The sequence below is a fragment of the Suricata suricatta genome, chromosome 7, assembly GCF_006229205.1.
Source record: "Suricata suricatta isolate VVHF042 chromosome 7, meerkat_22Aug2017_6uvM2_HiC, whole genome shotgun sequence".
Lineage (NCBI taxonomy): Eukaryota > Metazoa > Chordata > Mammalia > Carnivora > Herpestidae > Suricata > Suricata suricatta.
Genome location: NC_043706.1, coordinates 138,024,937 through 138,052,388, shown reverse-complemented (window position 1 = coordinate 138,052,388; position 27,452 = coordinate 138,024,937). Strand labels below are relative to the sequence as shown.

Below are 27,452 nucleotides of genomic sequence, written 5' to 3'. Positions count from 1 at the left end.
CTCAATTTAGCGAGTGATCCATTTATTCACATAATAAATGACCGATGCCTTACTACTCTAGATCAAAATTTTGCAAATAAAAACAACTGGATTGCTTAAAAAAAGCAAAAACAACTTAAAAAAAGAAAAAGAAAAACTTTGGATTGCTTCAAAAAACTTTTTTTGCATGTATTCAAAATTCAGTCACATTTGCGCTGGAAATTATTCTATCAATCAAACATCTTGCTCATACCGACAGGTCTTTCCCCCCACCCAATGTGGAATTACAAGATCTTATATTAATTAATACAACAGCAAAATTATAACAAAATTGGCCTTACAGAACGTTTAAAATTTTTCAAGAAGTTGTATACAACATTCTAGAACTTGGACCACTTTTTGAGACCAGCATTCTAGTTTCCCCAAAGTTGGACGGCCAACTCCCTGTCTTACCGGCTTGCATTGACCATTTGGATTCTCTCTGCAGTTACCGAGTTTGTCGGGCTGAGCTACCGGAGAACGGTGGGCATCGTTTATCAAGTGGCCTTCACCGTCGGGCTCCTGGCGCTGGCGGGGGTGGCATACGTGCTCCCTCACTGGAGGTGGCTCCAGCTCACTGTCACCCTGCCCAACGTCTGCTTCTTGCTCTATTACTGGTAAGTCCATCTGGAACAAAAAAGGAAATCACCTGAACTATTTTGTTTTACTGGAAAGGCTGCCTCTCCTTAATGCACACCGTCCTTCTGTACGCCAAGGTGTCCCTCACTATTTCCTTTCACTGAAAGTCCAGGTCAGTGTTTCACGGATTAAAAAACAAAAAATAAACAAACAAAAACATGAACTTCAACCTATCTCACCCTCCGGATATCAAATGTCTTTTTACTTTGGGCTTAGGCGTTTTATGACTCACATCTTTTTGCATTATTGTTGTGGTGTTTATATTAGCTTCTAGTGACTGTGATGCCTTTGGTAGAGGTTAACAATATTACTAGTCTCATTCTATCCCTGCTCAGAGGAGACTTTAATGTAAAAGTGTCACCACTTTCCCACATCCCTGCCCAAGGCAGACGTCTCCAATCAATCTAGCAACTTTGATCCCAGATCAGGCCAACATGGCACCCCAGACAGACCACGTCAATCAGAATCGCCAGGGCATGTGAAATATGTTTGTCACCCCTGCCGAGGAAACCATGGAAACAGTGGAAACAGTGGAAACAGCAGAAACTATCAGAAACCCCTAATGTGAAGTAACCCGAAATAAAGCAAGAGGGAAGCAGGGTTATCAAGCAAATCCCTTTCCTGTGCAACAAGCCACTTTCTGGACATATCCACCTGTTTTTGCCATAGTCATCCTCTCTAAGAATTAAACATCTCAACCCTTCCCAGGAACCCATCTCTCCTCCAAAAGCTGGTCAAAATCTGAGAGGGACCCTCACCTCCCTCCCATATGCATTCTATCTCTTACATCTCTGAAGTCATCCCCTGCCCCGATAGACTCACCCTGGTCTCTTCAATGTTTCCTCTTCCATCCTCCGATCCATGTTTCACACTGCATTTCTAAAATTAGTTCCACCGTGTTCCTCTCCTGCCTAAAAGTCTGTCAGTGGTTTTGTTTCCCTGATGCTTTAGCATGATAGAAAAGGTGCACCTCTCATCCAAGTTCTGACCGCCTCCGATATGTTGCTTCCTGCATTTTTACTCAATAGAATCAAATGTAATTTACTTCCAATTATATGATCCCCCTGATGGAACTGCATCATCAAAAATCAGTGGAGATGTAGAGTAGACAACAGATGTTTGGGGGAAGAGTGGAGGCAAAGAGGCTAGGCCAGCGTTGATCACCATAACCCTTCAAGAGAGACAGAGCCTGAATTAAGACAAGGGATGGCCTATGAAGAGGAGAAAACTGGAAACAAGTTTCATCAGGGAGCAGGGACAGAGCCTGGTGGAGACCAAATGCGAAGGTTTAGAGAGAGGAGGTGCTTCGTGGGTGGAGTGGAAGCTTCTGTGTCTGCACGTGCTGAGATAAGGAACACAGGAGGAGGGGTGGATTTGAAAGGAGGGATGATGAGGGCGAGGTTTGGACATGTCGAATCTGAGGTCCATGAGGAGAGGACATCAATGTGCACATAGCCGGGGCCGGTTGAACCTAAGGATCAGGAATTCAAGCAGAATTCCCATGCTGGTGGGTAGGGGCTGGAGGAAAGGGGCAAGCCAGGAGAGGAAGGGAATGGTGCAGAACACACACACAAAAAAACAGTAATTCTCAAAGCCTAGCTGAGGACAAGGAGCCAGGACAGAACACAGAGGTGGTGCCTCGGATAGAAGGGCTGGGGGGTGCACTACAGGGGCAGAGGAGATGTGGTGGTCACCAGAGGAGGGACTCTGTGCAAGCTGACCAAGGCCAGTGGGGGGCCCTGTCCCCTGCCCGGTGGCATTGCTCTCATGTCTCTGTAACCCTCACGTTTCACAGCTTGCTGGGATCAGCTGTTCACCTGACACTGTGGGACCAACCTGTCTGTCCCAGTAGACTGTCAGCTCTTTGAGGTGTGGTGACATTAGGGGCCCTCTGGAGCAGCTTCCTGCCCAGGGCCGGAGCCCCAGAGCAACACCCCCAGTGGATCATTATTCAGCCTCCGCTAGAACACGGTTCTTGCTAACTCACTTTGTCTTCAAGCAAACCACTTCACTGTAGGACCCAAAGCTCGTGTTCAAGAGACTTCTCATTGAGCCAGAATTTACCTTCCTGGCATGTTTACCCAGGGCTCCTAATTCTGCACTGAGAGCTTCAAACAATTAATTTCTGTTCTACTGGGAAGCTCTTTACCTATCTGGATCTGCTTCTGAGCATCCATCCACTTTCCACCTGGAGGCCAGCCGTTTCTGGTTCCTGCCTTCCTGGTCCCAGGATGTGGTTCCCAGGTCCCTCCTGGTCCTTCAGCTCACGTGACGCTTGGCCTGGCTGACTCTGCTTTTTGAGATGTGAGCAACTGGGCTGAACCTGTGCACCAAATGTGATCTAGAAAAATCACACTACGGCATCACGGCAGAAAGGAGGCTCACTGGGAGCTGTGGATTGGCTGCCACCGAGCACACCACATTTCTGTTCCTGATGTCAAGTCTTAACTAAGTAGTTGAACTTGATTCCTCTCTTCATTGCACTCCCACCAACATCCATCCTGAGTTCATTTTGAGCCTCTCAGAGCACCCTTCTCCCCCAGAGTGAGGTCCTGCCGGGGCCTTCCGGACTCTTTGCCAGAACCCCCACCAGGGCAGTCCTCCTTTTCCTTCTCGCCAGTCCCTCCTTCTCCCATCCACCCCGATCCAGCTGTTCCAGGAGTCCTCTCCAGACACAGATCTAGGTGGCTAGAGTCCTGCTCCAGGAGGTACAGCCCCTCCCCCCCACCGTGTCCTGCTAGATACAGCAATCAGGTCTGTAAACTCTGCCGCCATCTTATCTCAGTCTCTCACCTTCTTTTGAGAAATCAGCTCTCAATAACATACATAAAATACTTGGCTTCCCCCCATGACGGAACTGCGTCCTGCTTCCACCATATCCGACAGCTCTCAGAACTTGCAAAGCCCCAGCCAACCTGCCTCTCTTCCCTCCAGCTCAGGGCTGGGTAGGCATTCTGTCGACCTCTGGAAACTCTCTGAAGAGGGGCCCCGAAAGTCTCCTGCACAAGGCTGAACAGAAGTCAGCACGTGATAGAGGAATAACCCACGTAGCCCCTGCAAAACTTTAGAAAATTCTTCTCTTGCAAGAGAATGTTGAAAATTTATTCTTTTAGCAACTTTCAAATATGCAATACAGTGCTATTAACTGTAGTCACCACACCATACATCACATCCTCAGTCTTCTAACTATTTTGTAACTGGAAGTTTGCACTTTCTGACCCCCTACCCCATTGTTCACTTCCTCCACGAGCAACCGCCAATCTGTGCTCTGTATCTGTGAGCTTGGTCTGTTTGTTTGCTTTAGATTCCACATATAAGTGAGATCATATGGTGTTTGTCTTTGTCTGACTTATTCCCACTTAGGGTAATACTTACTAGGCCCACCCATGTTGTCAGAGACAGCAAGACCTCATTCTTATTTATGGCTGACTACTATTCCGTTGTGTAATGTATACCACATCTTCAGCCATTCATTCATCTATCAACGGGCACTTAGCTTATTTCCATGACTTGCTGCAATAAACGCAGAGGTGCACACATCTTTTTAAATCAGTATTGATGTTTCCTTCTAAGAAATACCTAGAAGTGGAATTGCTAGACCATATGGGACTTCTATTTTTAGTTTTTTGAGGAAACTCCACAGTTTTCCACAGTGACTGCATCAGTTTACATTCCTACCAACAGGGCATAAGGGGTTCCCTTTCTTCACACCCTTGTCCATGTTTATTTCTCATCTTTTTGAGACTAACCATCCTAACAGGTGTGGAGTGATATCTCCTTGTGGTTTTGATTTGCATTTCCCTGGTGATTAGTGATATTGAGCATCTTTTCATGTACCTGTTGACCATCTGTATGTCTTCTTTGAAAAATGTCTATTAGGATCTTCTGCCCATTTTTTATATCTTTTTTTTTTTTTTGGCTATTGGTATGTCTTCTTTGGGAAATGTCATTAGGATCCCATGCCGATTTTTTAAATCAGTTTTTTTTTCTTGCTATTGAGTTGTATGAGTTCTTTATATATTTTCAGTACTACCCCATGGTATATGATTTGCAAATGTTTCCTCCCACTCAGTAGGCTGCTTTCTCATTTTGTTGATTTCCTTTCCTGTGCTGGCCCTGCACAATTTTATTTCCTTTGTGGATCCAATCCAACCTCACTGTGTAAGATTCCTTGCAGAAACTTGACTATGACCACTGCGGGAAGGAGGTTCAGTAAGACCTCTGCCCATTTCCCACTGAACGGCATTGATAACACTTGTGCTTTACCTTAGGTGCATCCCTGAGTCTCCGAGGTGGCTGATCTCCCAGAACAAAAATGCTAAAGCCATGAGGATCATTAAGTACATCGCAAAGAAAAATGGAAAATCTCTGCCTGCCTCCCTTCAGGTGAGCCAGCAGCTGAACTATCAAATGAGGGAACAGTGACAAAGGAGGGTCTGGTAAAGTTGTGTGTTCTCAATGGGGAGTCACAGAAGGGCCCACCATATGCAACAGGATATTTCCGTTGTCCTAGGATTCATGGTTTCTGGTAAAATATTCTAAACAGATCCAAAACATAAAAGAAAAAGGAAACCAAAATCATTGAAAGGCAAATGGGGGTTTCTGTCCTGTGCCGCCCAAGACTGTGTAGGCCACTTATACCCAACTACCCAATGTCTTCCTTACCTGGATCTGGGAAGGGGGGTTGTTTCATAGAAGGAAGAGTCTTCAAACACAAATAACTTCTTAGAATTTTAAACATTTTGAATAAACATTGTCCCAAAACATCTGGAGCAATCCCCTACCTTCTGAAATAAAACAAGTGGCTAAGGTTCCATGTTCCCTACTTTTCGTGATTTGCCTCTAGGAGACCTTGTCACCTTTAACTTCAGCCTTTTATCTGATGGGATGGAACAGAGAAAATCAAGCCGATTGGAAAACTCTGTCAAAATAAAAGTAAATATCTCTGTGTGAGGATCTAAGATAGGTTCTCTGTAAGCATTTGTGATTTATAGGACTTTAGAGTTGAGCATTTTGGGACTCAGAGCCCTTTTTTTTTTTTTTTAAGTTTCTTTATGTATTATTTTGAGAGCAAGTGTGTGAGTAGCGGAGGGACAGAGAGAGGGGGAGAGAATCACAAGCAGGTTCTGTGCTGACAGAACTCACAGACTGTGAGACCACTACCTGAGCCAAAATCAAGAGTCGGATGCTTAGCCAATTGAGCCACCAAGGCACCTCTCAGAGGCCCTTTTTTCACGTTTTCTCTGGTTTCTGGGTGGTTGGACTGTCTTTTCTACTGATGACCAGCAGAGCATTGGTTAAGTTTCAGGCCCTTTCAGAAATTGGTCAGGGACTAAGACATGTGAGTCACTCTCGCCAAAGTTCAAGTTCACAGAAGAGCAGTAAGTCTGCTGAACGTTCTTCCCCTTGCTCCTCCGGCTTTCAGACCCATCCGTTGTGGCTTTGGGAAGGAGTGGGTTTTGCAAAGTTTCCACTTCTTGAACCCTGGAGATCAGATCTCCACTCCAGCACCTACTATTTTCTTCTAGAGCAGGGCTTCTGGAACGTGAATACCTACCTGTGCACAGGGGGCACCAGGGAGCCTTGTGGAAATGCAGATTCTGATTCGGTCTGTCTGGATGGGAGCCCAGGTCTTTCATTCTAACAAGCTCCAGGTGATACAGAGCTGCTCCAAGTGCAAGGGTCCCAGAGCGGAGCCTTCTGACTGCTGGGTCACAATTGTCCCGCAGAGAGCATGCCCAATGTCTTCAGCCCACAGGACACTGGGCAAGGCCTTCTCCTGCCCCACTGTGCTTTACCTCCAGGGCTCCTTGACAAATCCACATAAGTGATCCAACTCCCCTGAATCCCAGCTTCCTCTTCTGTGAAAGGGGGTGGGAAAAGGTGGACACTAACTTCCAGGATAGTCCAGATTAACCGAGCAACTACTTGTGAAAGGCTCACTATAAGCCTCAGCAAGTGTCACGTACTGTTGTGATTCCCTGTATTACCCAGCGATACCGTCTTTCACCCCACAAGGCTGTTCCTACTGTTTCTATTCCTAGAGCCTCAGACCTGATGAGGAAGTTGATGAGAAGCTGAATCCTTCGTTTCTTGACTTGGTCAGAACCCCTCAGATCAGGAAACACACTTTGATCCTGATGTACAACTGGTAAGGAATGTTTTTCACTTCAAAACCCCTCCACGTTTTTTAAAAATCTCTGTCGTCCACATTAAGGAAGGGACTAAGAGCACCGTCACACAGCCTGGTTCCAGTATCAGTATTGACGGTGGACCGTGAGGGCTCTCACTTGTCATAGGTTTTTCTGATATCATTTTGGGGGGCAGATGTTGAAATCAGCTTACAGTCCCAAAGCATAGATAAGCACATTCTCAACCTTGGCATTGCCTTAGAATCTCCTGGGAGGTTATGAAATACCAAGCCCTTGGTCAAGGGAAGGTCCAAGGCACCAATATTTTAACATTCTCCAGATGATTCCAATATTCAGCCAAAATGGACAACTACTGGTTCTATGTCTATGATGAGTGTAGATCTCTCCTTATTGCACAGGGATAGCAAGGACAGGTCTTTTCCTTTCTTTGTCTTTTGGAGAAAAAAATACACTTATGAATGAGAAAAAGCCACAAAGAGTAGTCCACTGACTCCACAATCCAGTGGTTGAAGCGTGGTTGTTCCCACTGTCTGCAGGCTTCTCCTGGGGCTCTGAGCCCTCACCCTGCACCAAGCCTTCTGAGTACAGTGCACTTTTCTTTCAGTGTACGTTGGACTCACACCAGCAAAATGGAGATTTGTAACCACTGGCAGAAGCAAAGCTCACCAGGAATTAATCTGGCAACCTTTAGAGTACTGCAAACAACACAAAGCAGTGAAGTGTGGCTTCATTTTCCTTCTTTCCTTTTCTGAGTAATTGCAGCTCTTGCCAGGGGTTTTCATAGTTTCCATTACAGATAACACTTTCAGTCCACAAAATAAAAAACATCGTCCAAATGCTATCTGTATGGTGTCAGAAGAGAAATCCTCAAGAAGTGAGGCTGTATCCATTTGGGAGTTTGGTACCCATTTGGGTCTCTGGTCTCCTAAAATCTGAATTAAGTAGCCAAGCCTTTTGATCCTGATTCTGTTAGAAAACTACAAAGAGAGAAATAATTAACAACCACTAATAGCCTGACACAGTTTTACCAAATAAATCACCCTAGAAAAAAATTTCTTCTTGCCTTTCAATTTGGCCAGGGAGTGCTATTCCGATTTCTTCTCCTTTCCTGGTTCCGAGGTCTCAACCAGCCACAGCAGTGGGTCAGATAATGCAAAAGCAGTGGAAGGGAGGGAATAGCACTAAGATGACAAAGAAAGGTGACCCACAATCCCTTATGATGTTTCCAGAAGCCCCTCCTTCTTGATGACTTGGTTTTGGTGCTTGGCTTGACCTGAGCTCTCCTCTTCGCTCAGGTTCACCAGCTCTGTTCTCTACCAGGGCCTCATCATGCACATGGGCCTTGCAGGGAGCAATATCTACCTGGATTTCTTCTACTCTGCTCTGGTGGAATTCCCAGCTGCCCTCATCATCATCCTCACCATTGACCGTATAGGTCGCCGCTATCCATGGGCTGCATCAAATATGGTGGCAGGGGCAGCCTGCCTAGCCTCAGTTTTTATCCCTGATGGTAAGTGTCAGGCCAAGCTAGGGTCTTGTCTTCCAAGGCCCTGAGAAGAGGGAAGGTCATAGCCCCCGATAGTAAGACTATGAGATTTGTCATCCAAATCAACTTGGAAAGAATGAACACAGTATCAGCGACCTTCCTAGGCAAACCCATATAGCCACCCTTAAGAACAATGTATGTACCCAATGGTTGCCTGATGCAATACAATCACGCCTGATTGTTCTTTAATGAACTAGAACAAGAAAGGCTAAGAGGGCTCATGCTACAGACTATCAACCTGACCCAGAAAAGAGAGCATGGCCTTTGGGAGTGGGGGAGGGGGGTAGAGCATGCCCCAGGGTTAAAGTCTTATTTCAGAGTTTCCCAGACATTATTTAGACAACTCCCCTGGTCTCCTTCCATCATCCTGCAGAATAAAGGAAGTAGGTAAATGTAACCAATGAGCAATTATTCACTTCCTTTCTTTCCTTTTAAAATGCTTTCTCCATGAAGGAGAGTAAAAACCTATGCAACTAAATCCTATTATCAATAGGGAGCTTTGTTTGAATCCTTCAGTTATTAGCAATTATTTAAAAAATGCCCAATTTGCCATTCCTTGTGAGTGACCTATATAGACTAGAGCTGGCCCAGCCTTGGAAACTGGTGTAATTCTGTTGTCATTAATGACTGAGGTCTAAAGGTAGTGTTAGAACTGTGTCCAAGTTAAGGAACCCAAATGTCCATCAACAGATGAATGGATAAAGAAGATGTAGCATATATATATATATATATATATATATATATATATATATATATATATATACCATAGAGTATTTCTCGGCCATCAAAAAGAATGGTATCTTGCTATTTGCAACTACATGAATGGAACTAGAGGGTATTATGCTAAAAAGATTAGTCAGTCAGTGAAAGACAAATATCATATGACTTGGCTCATATAAGGACTGTAAGATACAAAGCAGGCGATCATAAGGGAAGGGAAGCAAAAATAATATAAAAACAAGGAGAAGGACAAAACATAAGAGACTCTTAAATACAGAGAACAAACTGAGGGTTGCTGGAGGGGTTGTGGGTGGGGAATGGGCTAAATGGGTAAAAAGCATTAAGGAGGACACTTGTTGGAAGAGCACTCGGTGTTATACTTAGGGGATGAACCACTGGATTCTACTCCTGAAATCATTATTGCAGTGTTGCTAACTAACTTGGATGTAAAATTTAAAAAAAACTATGCTAGGTCAAAACTAACAGATGTGGGGAATCTTGCTCAAAAGTTGGGGTTTATAGAAGAATTTTGGGTTCTCATCCCATTCTGGAGTGTGAACCTTGCACGCCTCTGGAGCACTGTTTGCAGACCCAGGTTTGCAGACCATTACCCTGTGCAGTGTGTGTAACTGGTGTGTTTTTGCCCCTCAGATCTGCAGTGGCTAAGAGTTATAATCGCGTGCTTGGGCAGGATGGGGATTACGATGGCCTACGAAATGGTTTGCCTGGTCAACGCGGAACTGTACCCCACCTTCATCAGGTGAGCACGCCTTCCTCAACGTGAAGAGGGTGGTTGGGACATTTGCTTACTCGCTAGAACTACCACAAGAGCCAGTGGAGGACACCTTCCTTTTCAAAACACAGGTTAGGAGAGGATAAGAACATGTGAAGGCAGTACCGAGGCCGCATCTCACACTTACAGGTGAGGGTGAAATACAGAAGCTGGGTGGAGAGAATAGAAGGTATTGACTGCAAGAGAACAATTACCAAATGGCCCCGGGAGAGAGTGATCAGAAACAGCACATACAGGACCATAGAACAGCGTAGAGAAGACAGGTGATAAAAGCAAAAAGTGAAAATTAAGAGCCCAAATGTCCATCGACAGATGATGTGGTATATATATATATATATATACACCACACAATGGAGTATTACTTGGCAATTACTTGGATGGAACTAGAGGGTATTATGCTAAGTGAAATTAGTCAGTCAGAGAAAAACAAATATCATATGACTTCACTCATATGACCTTTAAGATACAAAACAGAAGAACATAAGGGAAGGGAAGCAAAAATAATACAAAAACAGGGAGGGAGACAGAATGTATAAAACTCTTTAATATAGAATCAAATGGAGGGTTGCTGGAGGGGCTATGGGAGGGCAGATGGGCTAAATGGAGAAGGGACATTAAGGAATCTACTCCTGAAATCACTGTTGCACTATATGCTAACTTGGATGGAAATTAAAAACTAAATAAAGTTTTTTAAAGTAAAAAAGTGAACACTACTCCCCCCATTAAAAATCTCCAAAAAACTAACATAAAATAAGCTCAACAGAATAGGGATGGAGCCGTGCATCACACACTATTTGCATGTGTTGAAAATAATGTGAACACTTCTTTTTTCCAGTTCACAGACATTTTGGTGATATAGGGAAGTATTTATTTGGAGGCAGGGTGGGGGGTAACTACCGTCCGGTGGGAAGCTAAAAATTAAATCAGCTTCCTGCATTTCAGAAATCTCGGTGTCCTTGTCTGCTCCTCCATGTGTGACATTGGTGGCATTATCACGCCATTCCTGGTCTACCGGCTCACCGATGTCTGGCATGAACTCCCACTGGTGGTTTTTGGTAAGAAATCCTCAGACATGTCTTTGAAAGAAACCTATTTTTCTAGAAACTGCCCTTTTTCTATCTCAAAATAGGCCTTTTACCTACTAGCAACTACTAAATACAGCTAGTAATTAGCACTAGTCTTAGCGCTAGTAATACTAGTATTGGTAATACCATTAGTAGCTCCTAAAACTCAGGTAGGGGAGCCCACTGGGACTCATGGCCTTTGTGGTACAAAGTTCAAGAAGGAGTAAGATGGAAAGACATTGGCCTGAAGAAAACCTGTAACTCTCTTCACCAATTTCCATCCCTCCTTGGGTCTGTTTGTCAAAGAGCTCCCTCTTTCTGCCTCCTCTATGGCCAGATGTGAGAAAATACCAAACTTTGCACTACATTACTTCAAAGAAAGGTGGTTATGGTTTTGCAAAGAGTGATTTCAAAACCCAGGGGAAACAAAGACCACGATTAAGGAAATGCTGTAGCTTAACAGGACACCTGTGTTGGTGTCGGGCACTCCTTTCTCGAATTCCTTGGGCAGTTAGATTTAAAGAGGATGGACTCATACTGGCATGAGGTGGTATCTCAGTGTGGTTTTGATTTGTATTTCCCTGATGATTAGTGACACTGAGCATCATTTCATGTGTTTGTTGGCCATCTGGTTGTCCTCATTGGAGAAGTGTCTATTCATGTTGTCTGCCCATTTCTTCACTGGATTATTCGTTTTGTGGGTGTGGATTTTGGTCAGTTCCTTGTAGATTCTGGATAATAGCCCTTTATCCAATATGTCATTTGCAACTATATTTTCCCATTTCATCGGTTGCCTATTAGTTCTTTTGATTGTTTCCTTTGCAGTGCAGAAGCTTTTTATCTTGATGAAGTTCCAATAGTTTATTTTGGTTCTTGAGTCCCTTGCCTTTGGGGATGTGTCGAGTAGGAAATTGCTGCGATTGAGGTCAAAGAGGCTGTTTCCTGCTTTCTCCTCTAGGGTTTTGATGATTTCCTGTATCACATCAGGTCTTTCATCCATTTTGAGTTTATTTTTGTGTAAGAGAGTGGTCTAATTTCATTCTTCTGCATGTTGCTGTCCAGTTCTCCCATCACCACCTGCTAAAGAGGCTGTCTTTTTTCTATTGAATACTCTTTCCTGCTTTGTCAAAGATTAATTGGCCATACATTTGTGGGTCCAGTTCTGAGTTCTCTATTCTATTCCAATGGTCTATGTGTCTGTTTTGGTGCCAATACCATACCGTCTTGATGATGACAGCTTTGTAGTAGAGGCTAAAGTCTAGGATTGTGATGCCTCCTGCTTTGGTTTTCTTCTTCAGTGTTACTTTGGCTATTCGGAGTCTTTGTGGTTCCATACAAATTTTAGGATAGTTTGTTCTAGCTTTGAGAAGAATGCTGGCATAATTTGATTGGGATTGCATTGAATGTGTAGATTGCTTTGGGTAATAATGACATTTTAACAATGTTTATTCTTCTGATCCATGAGCATAGAATGTTTTTCCATTTCTTTGTGTCACCAAAGTGGTTAAAATGAACAAATCAAGACACTATAGATGCTGGCAAGGATGTGGAGAAACGGGCACCCTCCTACACTGTTGGTGGGAATGTAAACTGGTGCAGCCGCTCTGGAAAACAGTGTGGAGGTTCCTCAGAAAACTATCAGTAGAACTCCTCTATGATGCAACAATAGCACTACTGGGGATTTACCCAAGGGACACAGGAGTGCTGATGCATAGGGACACATGTACCTCAATGTTCATAACGGCACTGTCAACAATAGTCAAATCATGGAAAGAGCTGAAATGTCCATCAACTGATGAATGGATCAAGAAGATGTGGTATATATACACATGGCAATGAGAAAGAATGAAATCTGGCCATCTGTAGCAGCATGGATGGACCTAGAGGGAGTCATGCTAAGCGAAATAAGTCAGGCAGAGAAGGACAGATACCGTATGTTTTCACTCATAAGTGTAACAGGAGAAACCTAACAGAGGACCATGGGGAGGGGAAGGGGGGAAAAGAGTTAGGGAGGGGGAGGAAGGCAAATCATGAGAGACTCTTGAATACTGAAAACGAACTGAGGGCTGAAGGGGGAGGGGTTAAGAGGAAGCGGGGTGATGGTCATGGAGGAGGGCACTTGTGGGGAAGAGCAATTTGACAATAAACTATAAATTTAAAAAAATAAATAAAGAGGGTGGACTCAGAGCTTCCCTCCAACAGTGAAGGAATGTATCAGTGCTGAGCCAGGCCCTCCCTGACCAGCCTACAACCTGGAAGGTGACAGGAACAAATCTAATTATCAGCAAGTTGCACACCGAGGCCAATGTTGAGGGTCTGCAGACTATCAAAGGGGTCTGGGAATCCTGGGGACTTCCATTCATTCTGGGCCATTGCTTTTCCCCACAGCTGGGGACTGTGAGAGAGACCCTCTCCTGTGCACCACACAGAAAGGTGTCCAGATTCATGCACGCAACAGTCACCTTTTCACTTTAGCCAGAAGGCCTCAATGCACCCATTTTCGTCTTCTTTTAGATCCATTAAGAACCACTTTTAACTTGACAAAAATTGTGACATTTTCCCCCATGGGCCTACAACACTCACTTAATTTTTTATTTTTAACACTCGCTTAATTTGAGGGAGGGAAGTCAAGACCCTCCACGCACCGGACAAACACACAGATGGCTTCTCTCCTAATACTGGGCATTGTCGCACACAAGTATCTCTGCTCCCTCCTCTTCTCCAGGGATTCAGGAGGCGGGGGTGGGGATTTTCCACTGGTGTAGATCTGCCAGCAAACGCTCCACTCTGCTAATAGAACTCACCCTCAGAATAGACCCAAAAAATTCCTCTCTAGTGCAACATAATAATAACAAGAAGCCCAAGTTGATAGAACGTGAGCTCTTTATCCTGGGATAAGCATGCTTTGGCAACAGAATGGCTAGTGCCATTTACCTACGGGACCTACATGCCCTGGGTGCCTTCTTCTCCCCACAGTGGTTGAGGGATCCGCACGGAGCCTGCTTTCCATCTCAGAGAAGTCCCACAAGGTCCTGTGGATGCCTTCCTTCCAGGGAGTAAGGAGAAACAGCCTCGATCTTGGGCCCCTTAGGTGAGCAGTGAGTGATGATGGGTCAGTGAGACATTTGTGAGTAGAGAACAGAGACTTCATTTAACAAAGCAAAGTAAGGTCCAGACCTAGAGGAGCCTCTGTAGACCCTCCCCCAGGATTCACCTTCCCTTGAAAAGATAAAGGATTTTACTGCATTTCACTGTTTCAAGTAAATGCGAAGACAACTCCTATTTATTTTTATTTTTTTACTGTTTATTCGTTTTTGAGAAACAGAGACAGAATACGAGCAGGGGAGGGGCAGAGAGAGAGGGAGACCCAGAATCTGAAGCAGGCTCCAGGCTCTGAGCTGTCAGCACACAGCCTGATGCGGGGCTAAAACCCACGAACTGTGAGATCCTGATCAGAGCCAAAGCTGGGCGCCTAAATGACTGAGCCACCCAGGCGCCCCTCAACAACTCCCATTTTTAATTTTGCTTATAGTTCCATCTACTCTCACCAATCTGAGTAGCTAGCAGGAAACAAAACTAACCCTTCTACATTTTTATTCCTTTCCTTTTCGTTTGCACCAAACAATGGTGTGCCAATTGTGGTCTTGAAATAGTCGGAAATGCTGGGTCATAGGGGGGAGTTCTATTGATAGTTTTTTGAGGAGCCTCCCCACTGTTTTCCAGAGAGGCTGCACCAGTTTACATTCCCACCAACAGTGTAGGAGGGTGCCCGTCTCTCCACACCCTCGCCAGCATCTATAGTCTTTTGATTTGTTCATTTTAGCGACTCTGACCGGTGTGAGGTGGTATCTCAGTGTGGTTTTGATTTGAATTTCCCTGATGATGAGTGACTCTGAGCATCATTTCATGTGCCTGTTTGGCCATCTGGATGTCCTCTTTGGAGAAGTGTCTATTCAGGTCTTCTGCCCATGTCTTCACTAGATCATTCATTTTTCGTGTATGTAGTTTAGTGAGCTCCTTGTATATTTTGGCTAGGGATTTACCCAAGGGACACAGAAGTGCTGAGGCATAGGGGCACATGTACCCCAATGTTCATAGCGGCACTTTCTGCAATAGCCAAATCATAGAAAGAACCTAAATGTCCAGCAACTGATGAATGGATCAAGAAGATGTGGTATATATATACAATGGAGTATTACATGGCAATGAGGAAGAATGAAATATGGCCATTTGTAGGAAAGTGGATGGACCTCAAGGGTATCTCAATGTTCATATTGGCACTGTGAACAATAGCCAAATCATGGAAAGAGCCTAAATGTCCATCACCTGATGAATTGATCAAGAAGTACTCATATACAATGGAGTACTACATGGCAATGAGAAAGAATGAAATATGGCCATTTGTAGCAAGGTGGATGGACCTCGAGGGTGTCATGCTAAGTGAAATAAGTCAGGCAGAGAAGGACAGATATCATATGTTTGCATTCATAGGTCTAACAGGAGAGACCTGGCAGGGGACCATGGGGAGAGGAAGGGGGAAAGAGTGAGGGACACAGATCAAGGGAGACTACTGAATACTAGAGACGAACCATGGACTGAAGGGGGAGGGGGAGGGAGGGAGGGGGTGATGGTCATGGTGGGGGGCACTTGTGGGGAGAAGCACTGGGTGTTATATGGAAACCAATTTGACAATAAACTATTATTAAAAAAAAAAAGAAATAGTCGGAAATGGTTCTCTAGAAGCCTGAAAATCAGCAAATCGAAAGCTGGGCAAACCCCAGTTGGAAGAGCTCTGGGAAAAAAAAACTGATTTAAGAAATAAGCTGAGGGGTGCCTGGGGGGTTGAGTCAGTTAGGCGTCCAACTTCGACTCAGGTCATGATCTCACGGTTTGTGAGTTTGAGCCCCGTGTCAGGCTAGGTACTGACAGCTCAGAGCCTGGAGCCTGCTTCAGATTCTGTGTCTCCTTCTCTCTTTGTCCCTCCCCCACTTGTACTCTGTCTCTCTGTCTCTTTCTCTTTCTCTCAAAAATAAATAAGCATTAAAAAAAAAAAAGAAAGAAAGAACCTGGTTAAGGGGCACCTTGGTGGCTCACTTGGTCAAGCATCCAACTCTTGATTTTGGCTCAGGTCATGATCTCATGGTTTATGAGTTTGATCCCCACATCGGGATCCATACTGGCAGTTCAGAGCCTGCTTGGGATTCTCTCTTGCTCTCTCTCGTTTCCCCCCACCCTCAAAAATAAATAAAAACTTAAAAAAAAGAACCTCATCAATTAGGCCTATCTTTGCAAATGAAAATGCTAAAGGGATGACAGTTTGAGTAATCTATGATACTCTGTTCATAATTCACTCACTTCAGAGATCAAAGTCCATGAATATGTTTATTGTTTGCATGAGTTATAACCAAGTGAATCATCAGTGGTTTGGAGAGACTCCAAAGGGAGAGCTACCCTGTTCATACCCTGTGACAGGCACCCCCACTAACGAGCAGGAAGTCACTTCAGTCACACCACAAGCATGTGACGTGGAAATATCACCTCACTTCATGACTGAGATTCAGAACAGGCCTTCCCAGGGCTCTGAGACCAGTGAGCGGAGGCTCAGCAGTGGACCCCCGGGGCCCAGAGCTACAGCCCATATCCTGAACCACAGGGGCCTCTATTCCTGCTATTTTGTAAGGACATAAAAACAGAGTCTAGTGTGCAGGTTTTTTTTGAAACTCCAAAACCAGCAAAGAAAAGAACCGCATCTACTTTGTGCATTCTACTACAGCAAAACATACAATGCAACCTTAGAATCCCAAGTGTTAACGGGCATTTAAAGAACCATAAACACTCTGATGTTTACAATTACCCACCAGCACGTGCGAAAAATTACAGCTGGAGACAAAGGAAAAAGGAACAAAAGAAATTTATCAAACACCTGAATTAAAACAAAAACATAGGCTGGCCTATACGTTTTCATGCTGTAATGCAGTGACACATGATTCATTACCTCTCTTTGCTAACAGTGACCCAAGTTTCTGACTCATTTTCATTACTTAGTGCTTTATATTGGCAGGGTTGTGTGCTTCCTTTCCTTAGAGTTGATTTTTTTTTCAGAGTTATTTTCTAACTCCAATGTATCTTAATATCGTGGCAATGTTCTCTAGCCTAGAATAACCTTGACTCAAAATGTTAAGTATTTCATCTCCCTATAAGGAATTGCAATCCAGTAGAGTTTGGAATCAGCAAAATATTTATAGGACAGTCAGAGGGAGCAAAGAAATCTGTAAGTATAGGAAAATCACACCCAAAGTTTTTTTAAAAAAGAAATTAGTGGGGTTCTGATTATAAAACCTGAATGTTTGGGGCACTTGTGGGGCTTAGTTGGTTGAGCATCTGACTCTTGATTTCAGCTGAGGTCATGATCTCGAGGTTTGTGGGACTGAGCCCCGCGTCAGGCTCAGGGCCAACGGCAAAAACACTGACCTGCGTATTTTAGTTCTTAATGTGGTTTGCATCTGTTTGCTTTCAGCTGTGATCGGCTTGGTTGCCGGGGCACTGGTGCTATTGCTACCCGAGACCAAAGGGAAGGCTTTGCCTGAGACCATAGAGGAAGCGGAGAACATGCGGAGGTACGGAGTTGCAATGCCTCTGCGTGTCTGGGCCAATTCTGAGGCCAGGCGGGAAAAAAGATGAGGCTGAAATTATAGCTCATACCATACATTGAGATCGAGTCACACAAAATCATAGACTGAAGAGTAAAAAACAAAAACAAAAACAAAAACTAAAGAAACAGTAAAATAATGAACACACTCTAGGGGAAGACCCTGGTACTTTCAGGGTGGAGAAGGTCTCTGCAAGGATGGTGAAAAATCCAAGGCGCATTGGAAAAAGATTTTAGAAAGTGTCCCTTTCTAAAAATAAGGAATTCTGCACTGAAAACCCCAACATCATCAAAAAAATAATAATAATGACAAATGTGAAGAAAATATTTACTCCTCCACAAGGGGCTGGTTTCCCAGTATATAAAGGGCTCAGACAAATCCATAAGAGAACCACCCAAAAGAAGAAAATGGGTTAAGGGCTTGACTAGGGAGTTCGGGAAAAGAAAAGAAAAGTGGCTCTTAAAGATACGGAAATCTGCTCGTCCCCACGTAGGAAGAGGAGCACAGAGGAGCACGCACTTCTCACAGCTGAAGTTGTCAAAGATCAGACTGCTCGGTAACATAGCACATGGGGAAGGAATGTAGGGACACAGTGCCCTGTGAGTAAAAATCTGACATTCCTGTGATGACAATAGGACCACAGTATCGAAAACGTGCATTTTATTTTACCTGGGAATTTCACCCTTCTAGGAGTGTGCATGTGCACGGTGACAGGTGTGCAGGATTACTATTTAAGACCATGTTTCATGTAACACAAGACTGGAAACAACCTAGATGCCCACTGATGATATAAATGACGGTAGGTCATTCAACAGAATACTCTGCAGCCATTAAAAAGAATGAGGCAACTTTACACGCACTGATAAGGAAGGTTTTCTAAGATATATTATTAATTTAAAAAAGGAAACTATAGGAAGTAAATATTCTACCATTTCTGTAAAAAGAATGGGCAAATAGGGGTGTCTGCATGGCTCAGTCAGTTAAGCATCCAACTTTGGCTCAAGTCATGATCTCACGGTTCATGGGTTCAAGCCCCACATGGAGTTCTGCACTGACAGCACGGAGCCTGCTTAGTATTCTGTCTCCCTCTCTCTTTCTGCTCCTCCCCTACTCGCTCTCTATCTCTCTCAAGAAAAACAAACAAATGAAAAAGAAAATCTAATAAAGAGAAACATAGGACACGCTCCCCACGAGTATGTTTATGCAGTGTGCCCAGATGTTTTAATGCATTTTATTTATGATGCAGTTTCGGCCCACCGACGCCATGAACTGAACAGAACTTTACCGGTTCCCCACAACGTTCACATTTAGCACACTCAGTGCTTGAGCAGATGCCGCTGCAGAAGAAATCACAGTGGCCGGAGGCTTTTTCTCGAGCTTGCAGCCCAGCTCTAGAAGAGGCCTTTGAAATCAGCAGAGGTCACGGCTGGCAGCCTCCAGGTCATCAGGGTCTCAAGTGCTTTGCTTGGCCCACGTGGTATCTTGTAAGTGGGAAATTCCACAGAAACTAGATTCCCAGGATCTGTTAAAGAAAAAATTCAGGGGATTTGGTAACACAGTGCAGGCATTTCTTCTTGTTGAGATTTGTCGGAGCTGAGAGAGGGCTCGGCGTTTTAAAGGGCACACCCACTGGCACACCCGCTGGCGAAGGCCACAGCACCCCCAGGCCTGGCTGTCATGGGCCCGGTACACTTATGTTTTCTGCCTGGTACATGCAGACATTTGAGTTTGAGGTCCTGGATCTACACCAACTGTCCCCTCTCTATCCCCTGACGCAGTGAAGCTTCCCATGCACACGTCTGTCCTCTTGAAGACAGATTGTGCCGCACTTACTGCCATATCCCCAGAGACCACAGCAGGGGCTCGCCAAGTGGCCAAGGGATAAATGCTGAGTCCCCCCGAGCGCGTCTGCTCCTGTGGTTTCTCCAGGCTTTCCCAGCCAGCTGCAGAGCTGGGAAGGGTATGTGGTGGGAGGAGCATGGGCGGTAGAGTCTGATAGGCAAGGTCTTGACATTTCCTATTGTGTGGCCTTAACTCCTCTAAGCCTCAGTTTCTTCAGCTGTAAATGGGGACAACAGTTTCTGCCCTTTGGCTTTTTGTAATGAGATATATGCATGTAAAGTGCCTGGCACTTTGGAAATGTCCAAAACCACCAATATTATTCATAGACGTTTTCATGGCTCTTCCACAAAGCAGGGAAATATGTGCCTAGATAATTGTTTGGGAATCAAATTTTAAAATATATTCTGAACGGTTTTGAGGTCGGGAAGTGCAGCCCGGGCACCTATACATACACATCCATTTGCGGGAGGCTTTCATTTTCATCAGGCTGGTTCATCGGGCTAAAGACGGATCTCAGATCATCCCTGCTGCTGTTTTACATGCTTTCTATGCACCTGACCTACAAATACTTCTGTGAAGGTTTGCGCTTTTCTGTTTTCTGCATTGCGTCATCCAGCTCACCTTTCAAAGATGGAAGGTAGATCTGTGTGAGGCCTGGGGGCCACACGACAGGGTGAGGAGGTGAATGCCGAGGCAGGGCTGGGCGAAGGGCCCCCCTGCGGGGAGAGACAGGCAGGAGCAGCCTGCAGGACAGAGATGTCGGGAGCAGGGGCAGCCCCCACTGGCCCTGGGGTCAGGCAGGCTGCATCCGTCAGGAGAGCTGCCCCAGGTCCTGTGTCCCAGACACTGCGAGAGAGGTGCGAAAACAGGGTGGGGTGGGACTCCCTCGACCCCCACCAAGGATCTTGGCTCCCAAGGGCCCTGCGCCCATCCTTTTTACAAAGAAAGCCCTAGCGCTTTCCTAGTGTACACCTGATTTCACCCTGGCACCTGTTTCTTTTTCTGTAAAATTGGGTAACAGTGGCTAGCGTTTACTCAGAGCTTTCAGCTAGTACTTTCCAAGGCTTTCTCGTGTGTTGCTTCATTTAATCCTGGCACCAACCCTATGGAACAGGTATTATTATTATTACCATTATTATTATTATTATTAACCTCATTGGACAACTGAAAACAACGAAGGCAAGAGAGATTAAAGGATTCGTCTATGGGGCCAGTAAGTGAAAAAGCCAGGCTAGTCCTGGCCCCCAGGTCCCAGACGGCCCGGCTCCCCGGTGGGAGAGTGCAGTGAGGGTCCAGGGCAGGGCTGGGGCTCCTTACGAGGCAGTCGGCCTGGCTGTGCTGCTGCTGCTGTTGCCATGGTTACTATTGCTGCTGCTGTTGCCGTGGTTGCTACTGTTACTGTTGTTGCTGCTGCTGTTGTCCCTGCTGTTCGGGTTGTTGCTGTTACTATTGCAGCAGCTCTGGTTCCTGTTATTGTTAGCATTGTTGCTGTTGCTGTTTTTATTGTTCCTGTTGTTGTGACTGTTGCTGTTGTTGTTACTATTGTTGTGGCTGTTACTGCTATTGTTGTTGATGTTGTTACTATTCTTCCTGCTCTTGCTGCTTTTGCTGCCATTGTTACTATTGCTACTATTGTTGCTGTTGTTGCCATTGTTACTGTTGCTGCTGCTGTGGTTCCTATTATCATTGTTACTGTTGTTGTTGCTGTTGTTACTACTGCTGCTGCTGTTGTTCCTGTTGTTGCCACTATTACTATCATTGCTGCTGTTTTGGCTGTTGTTCTTGCCATTTTTACTATTGTTGCTTTTGTTACTGCTGTTGCTTTTGTTGCCACTGTTACTACTATTGCTGTTGTTACTATTGCTGCTGCTGTGGTTCCTGTTGCTGTCACTAATGTTGCTGCTGTCGTTGTTGCTGTTGTTACTATTGTTACTATCATCGCCGCTGTCGTTGTTCTTGCCATTATTACTACTGTTGTTACCATAGTTACTCTTGCTGCTGTTGTTGCTATTGTTACTATTGCTGCTGCTGTGGTTTTCATTGTTGTTATTATTGTTGCTGCTGCGGTTCCTATTATTGTTGCTGTTACTATTATTGTGGTGGTTGCTGCCATTGTTACTATTATTGCTGCTGCTGCTGTTAATATTGTTATTGTTGTTACCATTGTTGCTGCTGTGGTTTTCATTGTTGTTTTTATTATTGCTGTTACTATTGCTGCCATTGTTACTATTATTGTTGCTGTTGTTAATATTGTCACTGTTGTTGCTTTTGTTGTTGCTGTTGTTCCTGTTGTTTCCATTGTTACTATTGTTGCTGTTGGTGGTGCTGTTGTTACTATTGTTGCTGCTATGGGTTTCATTGTTGTTACTATTGTTGCTGTTGGGGTTCCTATTGTTGTGGCTACTGTTGCTGCCATTGTTACTATTATTGCTGCTGCTGTTGTTAATATTGTTACTGTTGTTCCTATTGTTTCCATTGTTACTATTGTTGCTGCTGCTGTTGTTACTATTGTTACTGTTGTTACTATTGTTGCTGCTGTGGTTCCTATTATTGTTGTTGTTACTACTCTTGCTGCTGCTGTTGCTACCATTGTTACTATTATTGCTGCTGTTGTTAATATTGTTACTGTTGTTCCTATTGTTTCCATTGTTACTATTGTTGCTGCTGCTGTTGTTACTATTGTTACCATCATTGCTGCTATTGTTGCTGTTCTTACCATTATTACTACTGTTGTTGCCATAGTTACTCTTGCTGATGCTGTTGTTGTTATTATTACTGCTGCTGTGGTTTTCATTACTGTTACTATTGTTGCTGCTGTGGTTCCTATTATTGTTGCTACTGCCATTGTTGCTATTGTTGCTGTTGTTGTTAATATTGTTACTTTTGTTACTATGATTGTTGCTGTTGTTGCTATTGTTGCTTCTGTGGTTCCTTTTGTTGCTGCTGCTGTTGCTGTTGTGTTCTTATTGTTGCTGTGGTTACTATTGCTACTGTGGTGGTTCCTGTTGCGGCTGTTACTATTGTTGGTGCTATGGTTGCTGCTATTGTTACTCTTGTTACTGTTATTGCTTTTGTTGCTGCTGTTGTTCCTGTTGTTGCCATTGTTACTATTGTTGCTGCTGCTGTTGTTGTTGCTATCATTGTTTTTACTATTGTTATTGCTGCTGTTGCCACTGTTACTGCTGTTGCTGCTGCTGTTGCTGCTGCTATTGGTGCTGCTGCTGCTGCTGTTGTTCCTGTTGTTGCTGCTGCTGTTGCTGTTGTTCCTGCTGCTGTTGTCATTCCTACTATTGCTGTTGCTATTGTTGCTGTTGTTTTTGTTCCTGCTATTGTTGTTACTATTGTTGTCACTATGTTTGTCCCTGTTCCTGTTGTTGCTTCTATTGTTGTTGCTGGTGTTCCTATTCCTGTTGTTGTTGTTTCTGTTGTTGCTGCTGCCGCTGCTTTTGCTGTCACTGTTGTTGGCATAGAGAGCCTGAGAGGACAGCCCACTTCCTTGGGCCTCTACACCTAGAGTCTGAGAGAACCCCAGCACTGCCAGGCGGTTTGGGTGAGCTTCAGCTACACTCCCTGTGTCAGACCTGCCCAGAAGCTGAGGCAGGAGTAAGCAACCCCAGGCAGGGGAAATGCTGTGAGTTGCTGGGGGACCCAAGGGCAGCCCCACCCCAGACTTCAATCTTACTATCAACTGGAGCATGTCCAAAGGGCATGTCTGGGAACCGCAGAAGGAAGAAAGCAGCATCTCTATGATGAGTATCAGCAACATCCTGGTATTCATAAAAATAAGATCACTGAGAAAATGTGCAATTTGAACAAATTTCTAGTTTATTTTTCACTTGTCCAATGGTTGAAAAGTCAATGAGCATTGGTAAAAATGATTCCTAAAATTTATTTTCAAGAACTGATAATAACTGTCTAGATTTTTCAGTCATTATTTCTCACCAATATAAGATTAAATGAGTCATTACCCATTTCCTCTATTACATGGAAAAGTGAACACCCAAAATAAGGAACATAGGCCAATCCCAGAAGAGCATCACATTAGTTATTCACCAAGCTCTGTCAATTTTCTTTTCAGTAATCACCACTCAGAACACACTGCAAAACTAATCCTGGACAAAACTTACATCAATTTGTTGTCCACTTATTTATTACCCACCTTCTTTTGGTTTATAACCTCCTCATTATTTCTTCATCTCCTCTCCATTTTCTTTATTACTGCAGACCAAGAAAAAATAAAGAAAAGATGATTTACCTCCAAGTCAAGAAAGTAGATATTCCCTTCAACTAAGAAGAGAGACCACGCTTGCTATGGCCTTGCTGTGCTGATACAAGAGACTTCTCCATCTGCACAAAGACCATATAATTCACCCTTGCCTCCTTTTGAACCCTATTAGCCTAAATATATAGCCACATAGAGTTTGTTGTCCTAGTGTAATCAAGTCCACCCACGGGACCAAATTCTACCACGTCCCACCAGCTCACTCCATTCCCAGCATTCTCAAGACAATCCTATTGGTGTGCTGGGGATTGTTTTCATCTTTATTTTATTTTATTTCTTTCTCCACAATGATCTCAAACCAAAATACACAGGGGAATTGTGGGCCAGGGAAACAGAGAAGATCTGAAAAACTATTAAGTGGGAGAAGAGAGCCCGTTTTCTTAAAGAAATGATACATATAAAATAAGATCAAGTCATCCAGAATGTATGCCAGGAACTTTAAATTGGCCTTTCAAGTGACATGGGTGACAAAATTTTAAAATACATTATTATCTGGGTTAGACTTTAAAAGAAACTAAAATAAAAGAATCCGAAATACAATGTGAGTAATCACTAAGTCTTCTCTATTTAGATGAGTTGAGTACAAATGTGTGCTTTCTACAAAAAAAAGCAAAAATCTGGAGAAAAGTTTCGTAAGGAGCAGTATTAAATTTGACCTACTAAACTGATATGGTAAGGTCTCACTCATAAAAATTTCTCTAAATTTGTAGTTTAAAAAAATTGCATTCATATTTTACCATGGTAATGCAGAAGATAAATTTTTAGAAGCTAAATACTTCAAGACCTATAATGAAAACAAAATTTACTTGCCCTGTTCCACTTCTAGCAATATCTCCAGATATTTTAGCTTTTCCTCCCCCTTGTGATTTATATTTATATATCTAAATAACTTGCTTTTTTTGGTATCTCTTGCCTTTTTAGTTTTAAATATTACATTACCTATTGACTTTCTTATATAAAATATGAAGATTTAGTTCTCTTCACCTCTGTCCCCAATCCAACACACAGCTTTTCTCTTTAAACTCTGTGTTATCACATTTTTATTCAATCGAATAGTTAACATTCACATAATTGGGCTGTGTAACTATTACTAACAGCTGAGTCACATAGGGTACTAGGATCACTCTTTCAGCCTTCCATAGAATTTTGTTCTTCTTGAGCCTTGGTTTTTGTTGTTCATTTTCTATATATTCATCATTAATTTCCCCTCTAACTTGTTGATAAAACAGTATCTCAGTGCTTTCAAACACAGCTCCTTCTTCCAGAGAGCCCTCCCACCTGAAGCCTGTGGTTCTCCTGGTCCAGTGAGCCTGGTTGACATTGAGCCCTACTGCACAGCGGCTGCCTGGCCTCTCCTTTCCCCACCCTCCTGAGCATGCCCAGTGCCTCTTTCTTGTGTGTCTCTGTCTGCTAGATCTGAAGTCTTCCTCCTTCTTGGTTCTCTCCCTTGTTTTGGAGAAGCACATCTCCCAGTATTATCCTGAGACAGTATACACTTGTCCTTCTAAATTCTCTTCTGTCACATCAAGCGTTGAAACTAGCACATGACACATTCCTGGCCCTGTCCCACCTGGCTTTTTATAAAGCTCTCCCAATGGGTAGCATTGGCCAGATAGGAAGGTAGGAGCAAGAGAGAAGCTATTGTCCCCTGTATCATGAAGGAGTCTTGGGCAACTGCAGTCAGAGCTGCCGGTGACCTGAACCAAAGGAATGAGGCTCCCAGGCACTTCTCAACAGCACACGTGCAGTTTTAACATCAGCAGCAGCCACAGCAGAAGTGCCTCATTGACTTACAGCAAGAACAGGATGTCAGACCCAGCCAGAAGTAATCATTGTTGGTCTTACATCAACACCCTTTTCTCTCTCTAGCAAACCTTTCTCTTTGTTCAACAATTTTGTAAATGAATGCCTGTATTAAATCGCCTCTCTTTGAAATACCTACAGTGGTTTCTGCTTTGCTGATTAAACACAAATTAATATTCTACTCAGGACCATAAGTAGACCACACCCAAGAAATAGATGCCCAGATAGGAACATCTACAATTTGTTAAATGATGTGTTTGGGATTGAACCCATCGATAGCATTATTTTTTCAGGGAAAAGTGAGGTACTGATAGTATCTATCTATGACACTCAGTCACAAAACAGTTACTTAAACTTGAGCTGCAACTACCTGAAATGGAATATGTATTTTAAACTAGACTTTGGGAGGCCAAGGGACAATTGTATTTGATCACTGAGGTGGAAGCTATGATCACAGACTTTCTGGAGTAGAGCCAATAGATTCTGACTCCACTGGAGGAATTCCAAAATAAATAAAAACCTTAGGCTTTCAAATATCAGTTAAGGCATTGTCAGAGAAATTGAGAACTTTTAATAATGGCCTTAAAAGGCATTCTTCAGTTTTGCAGTGGCAAGGCTGATACCACAGAAAAGCAAACTCAAAATTTGAAGCTATGTGTTAAGAATTACATCATAGATTGAATTCACAGCCTAGCTGTGCCTCTTAAATATAAGTTACAGAATGGGTGGGAAGGAGTGGACCCTGAGAAATGAAATGGAGACTATAAGTGGACTTAGATGAACCTGAAAATCTGGAACCCCCAAGTCCTCTGAACCTCATTGGCCAAAAAAAAAGCAGCCCTTTTCTTCCTTTTTGGAAAACAAAAACAAAACCAAACTTTCCCTTGCTTGAAGACTTTTAATGACCTCATCTTACCTTAAGAAAGGATGCTAGGACTCCTCAAGAACCCCACTTTCCTCATGTTGCACCCAGATACGCCTAGAGTAGATTCTAGCATATAGGGGAAAATTAAGAAGTTTGTCTGTGGAAGAGACAACTTCCACATGAAAAGAATTTCAAGATTTTGTAACGTATCAGCAGAAATCTGAGGGTTAACTTAGGTATTAATTAATTAATTATTAATTAATGTAGGGATTAGTGAATGGTAATGATGCTAGACCCAAGAAGATGAAGCAATGTTGGATCAGGAGGTCCAATTTGCGGAGATGGGTGCTCTAATCCAAAATTCCATATATAACGTGCCAGCTGAAAAACTTAGCATTTATTCCAGTAGTTTGCAGACCAGAAACATTAGAGAAAATATAAAGGAGTTCTTCCATAATTTGAAACAAGAAGGACTCCTTAGGTAAGAATAAAATCTAAGAGACATGAAATGAAAGATTAGTCAATGTGACTGTGCAAAACAAGACTAAACTAGATGAGGCTAGCTGTGTAATACACACACACCTGCACACATGCACATGCATACACATGCGTGTGTGGGAACACACACACACACACACACACACCCCAAAAGCAAATTCACTAGATGAATGACAGATTTGGAGAAATATTTTCAACTTATATAACATTTCCAAAGGGCTAATATCCAAAAGAAATAAAGATCTACTAAAAATCAATAAGACGGGGACCTGAGTGGCTCAGTCAGTTAAGTGTCTGACTCTTGATCTCAACTCAGGTATTAATCTCAAGGTTGTGAGTTCAAGCCCAATGGTAGGCTCCACACTGGTATGAAGCCTGCTTTAAAAAATCATTATGGAGAAACGGTAAAAGAGAAAAATAACAGTCTAAGAATACAAATAGTTATTCACAGAAGTAACATTAAAATGGTTAATTAAATTATGAAGAGAAAATGTGCAACCTCATTGTTAATAAGGAAAATGCAAGTTAACAATAAAATATTCTGCACTCAGAGAAATAAAAAATAATAAAAATTAATAAA

At 43.4% G+C, this 27,452-nt stretch overlaps 1 protein-coding gene across 1 annotated transcript in view; it reads left to right on the top strand.

Moving 5' to 3' along the window:
* The window catches only part of SLC22A2 (solute carrier family 22 member 2), a 33,006-nt gene extending 8,760 nt beyond the window's left edge, over positions 1–24,246 (top strand). Inside the window, exons 4-11 of the mRNA XM_029944760.1 lie at positions 467–635; positions 4,929–5,043; positions 6,702–6,808; positions 8,105–8,319; positions 9,727–9,835; positions 10,811–10,923; positions 17,450–17,549; positions 23,649–24,246. Coding sequence (XP_029800620.1) covers positions 467–635; positions 4,929–5,043; positions 6,702–6,808; positions 8,105–8,319; positions 9,727–9,835; positions 10,811–10,923; positions 17,450–17,549; positions 23,649–23,715 — 995 coding nt within the window. The 3' untranslated portion in view covers positions 23,716–24,246. The remainder of the gene's footprint in view (positions 1–466; positions 636–4,928; positions 5,044–6,701; positions 6,809–8,104; positions 8,320–9,726; positions 9,836–10,810; positions 10,924–17,449; positions 17,550–23,648) is intronic.
* The last annotated feature ends 3,206 nt before the right edge of the window (positions 24,247–27,452 follow it).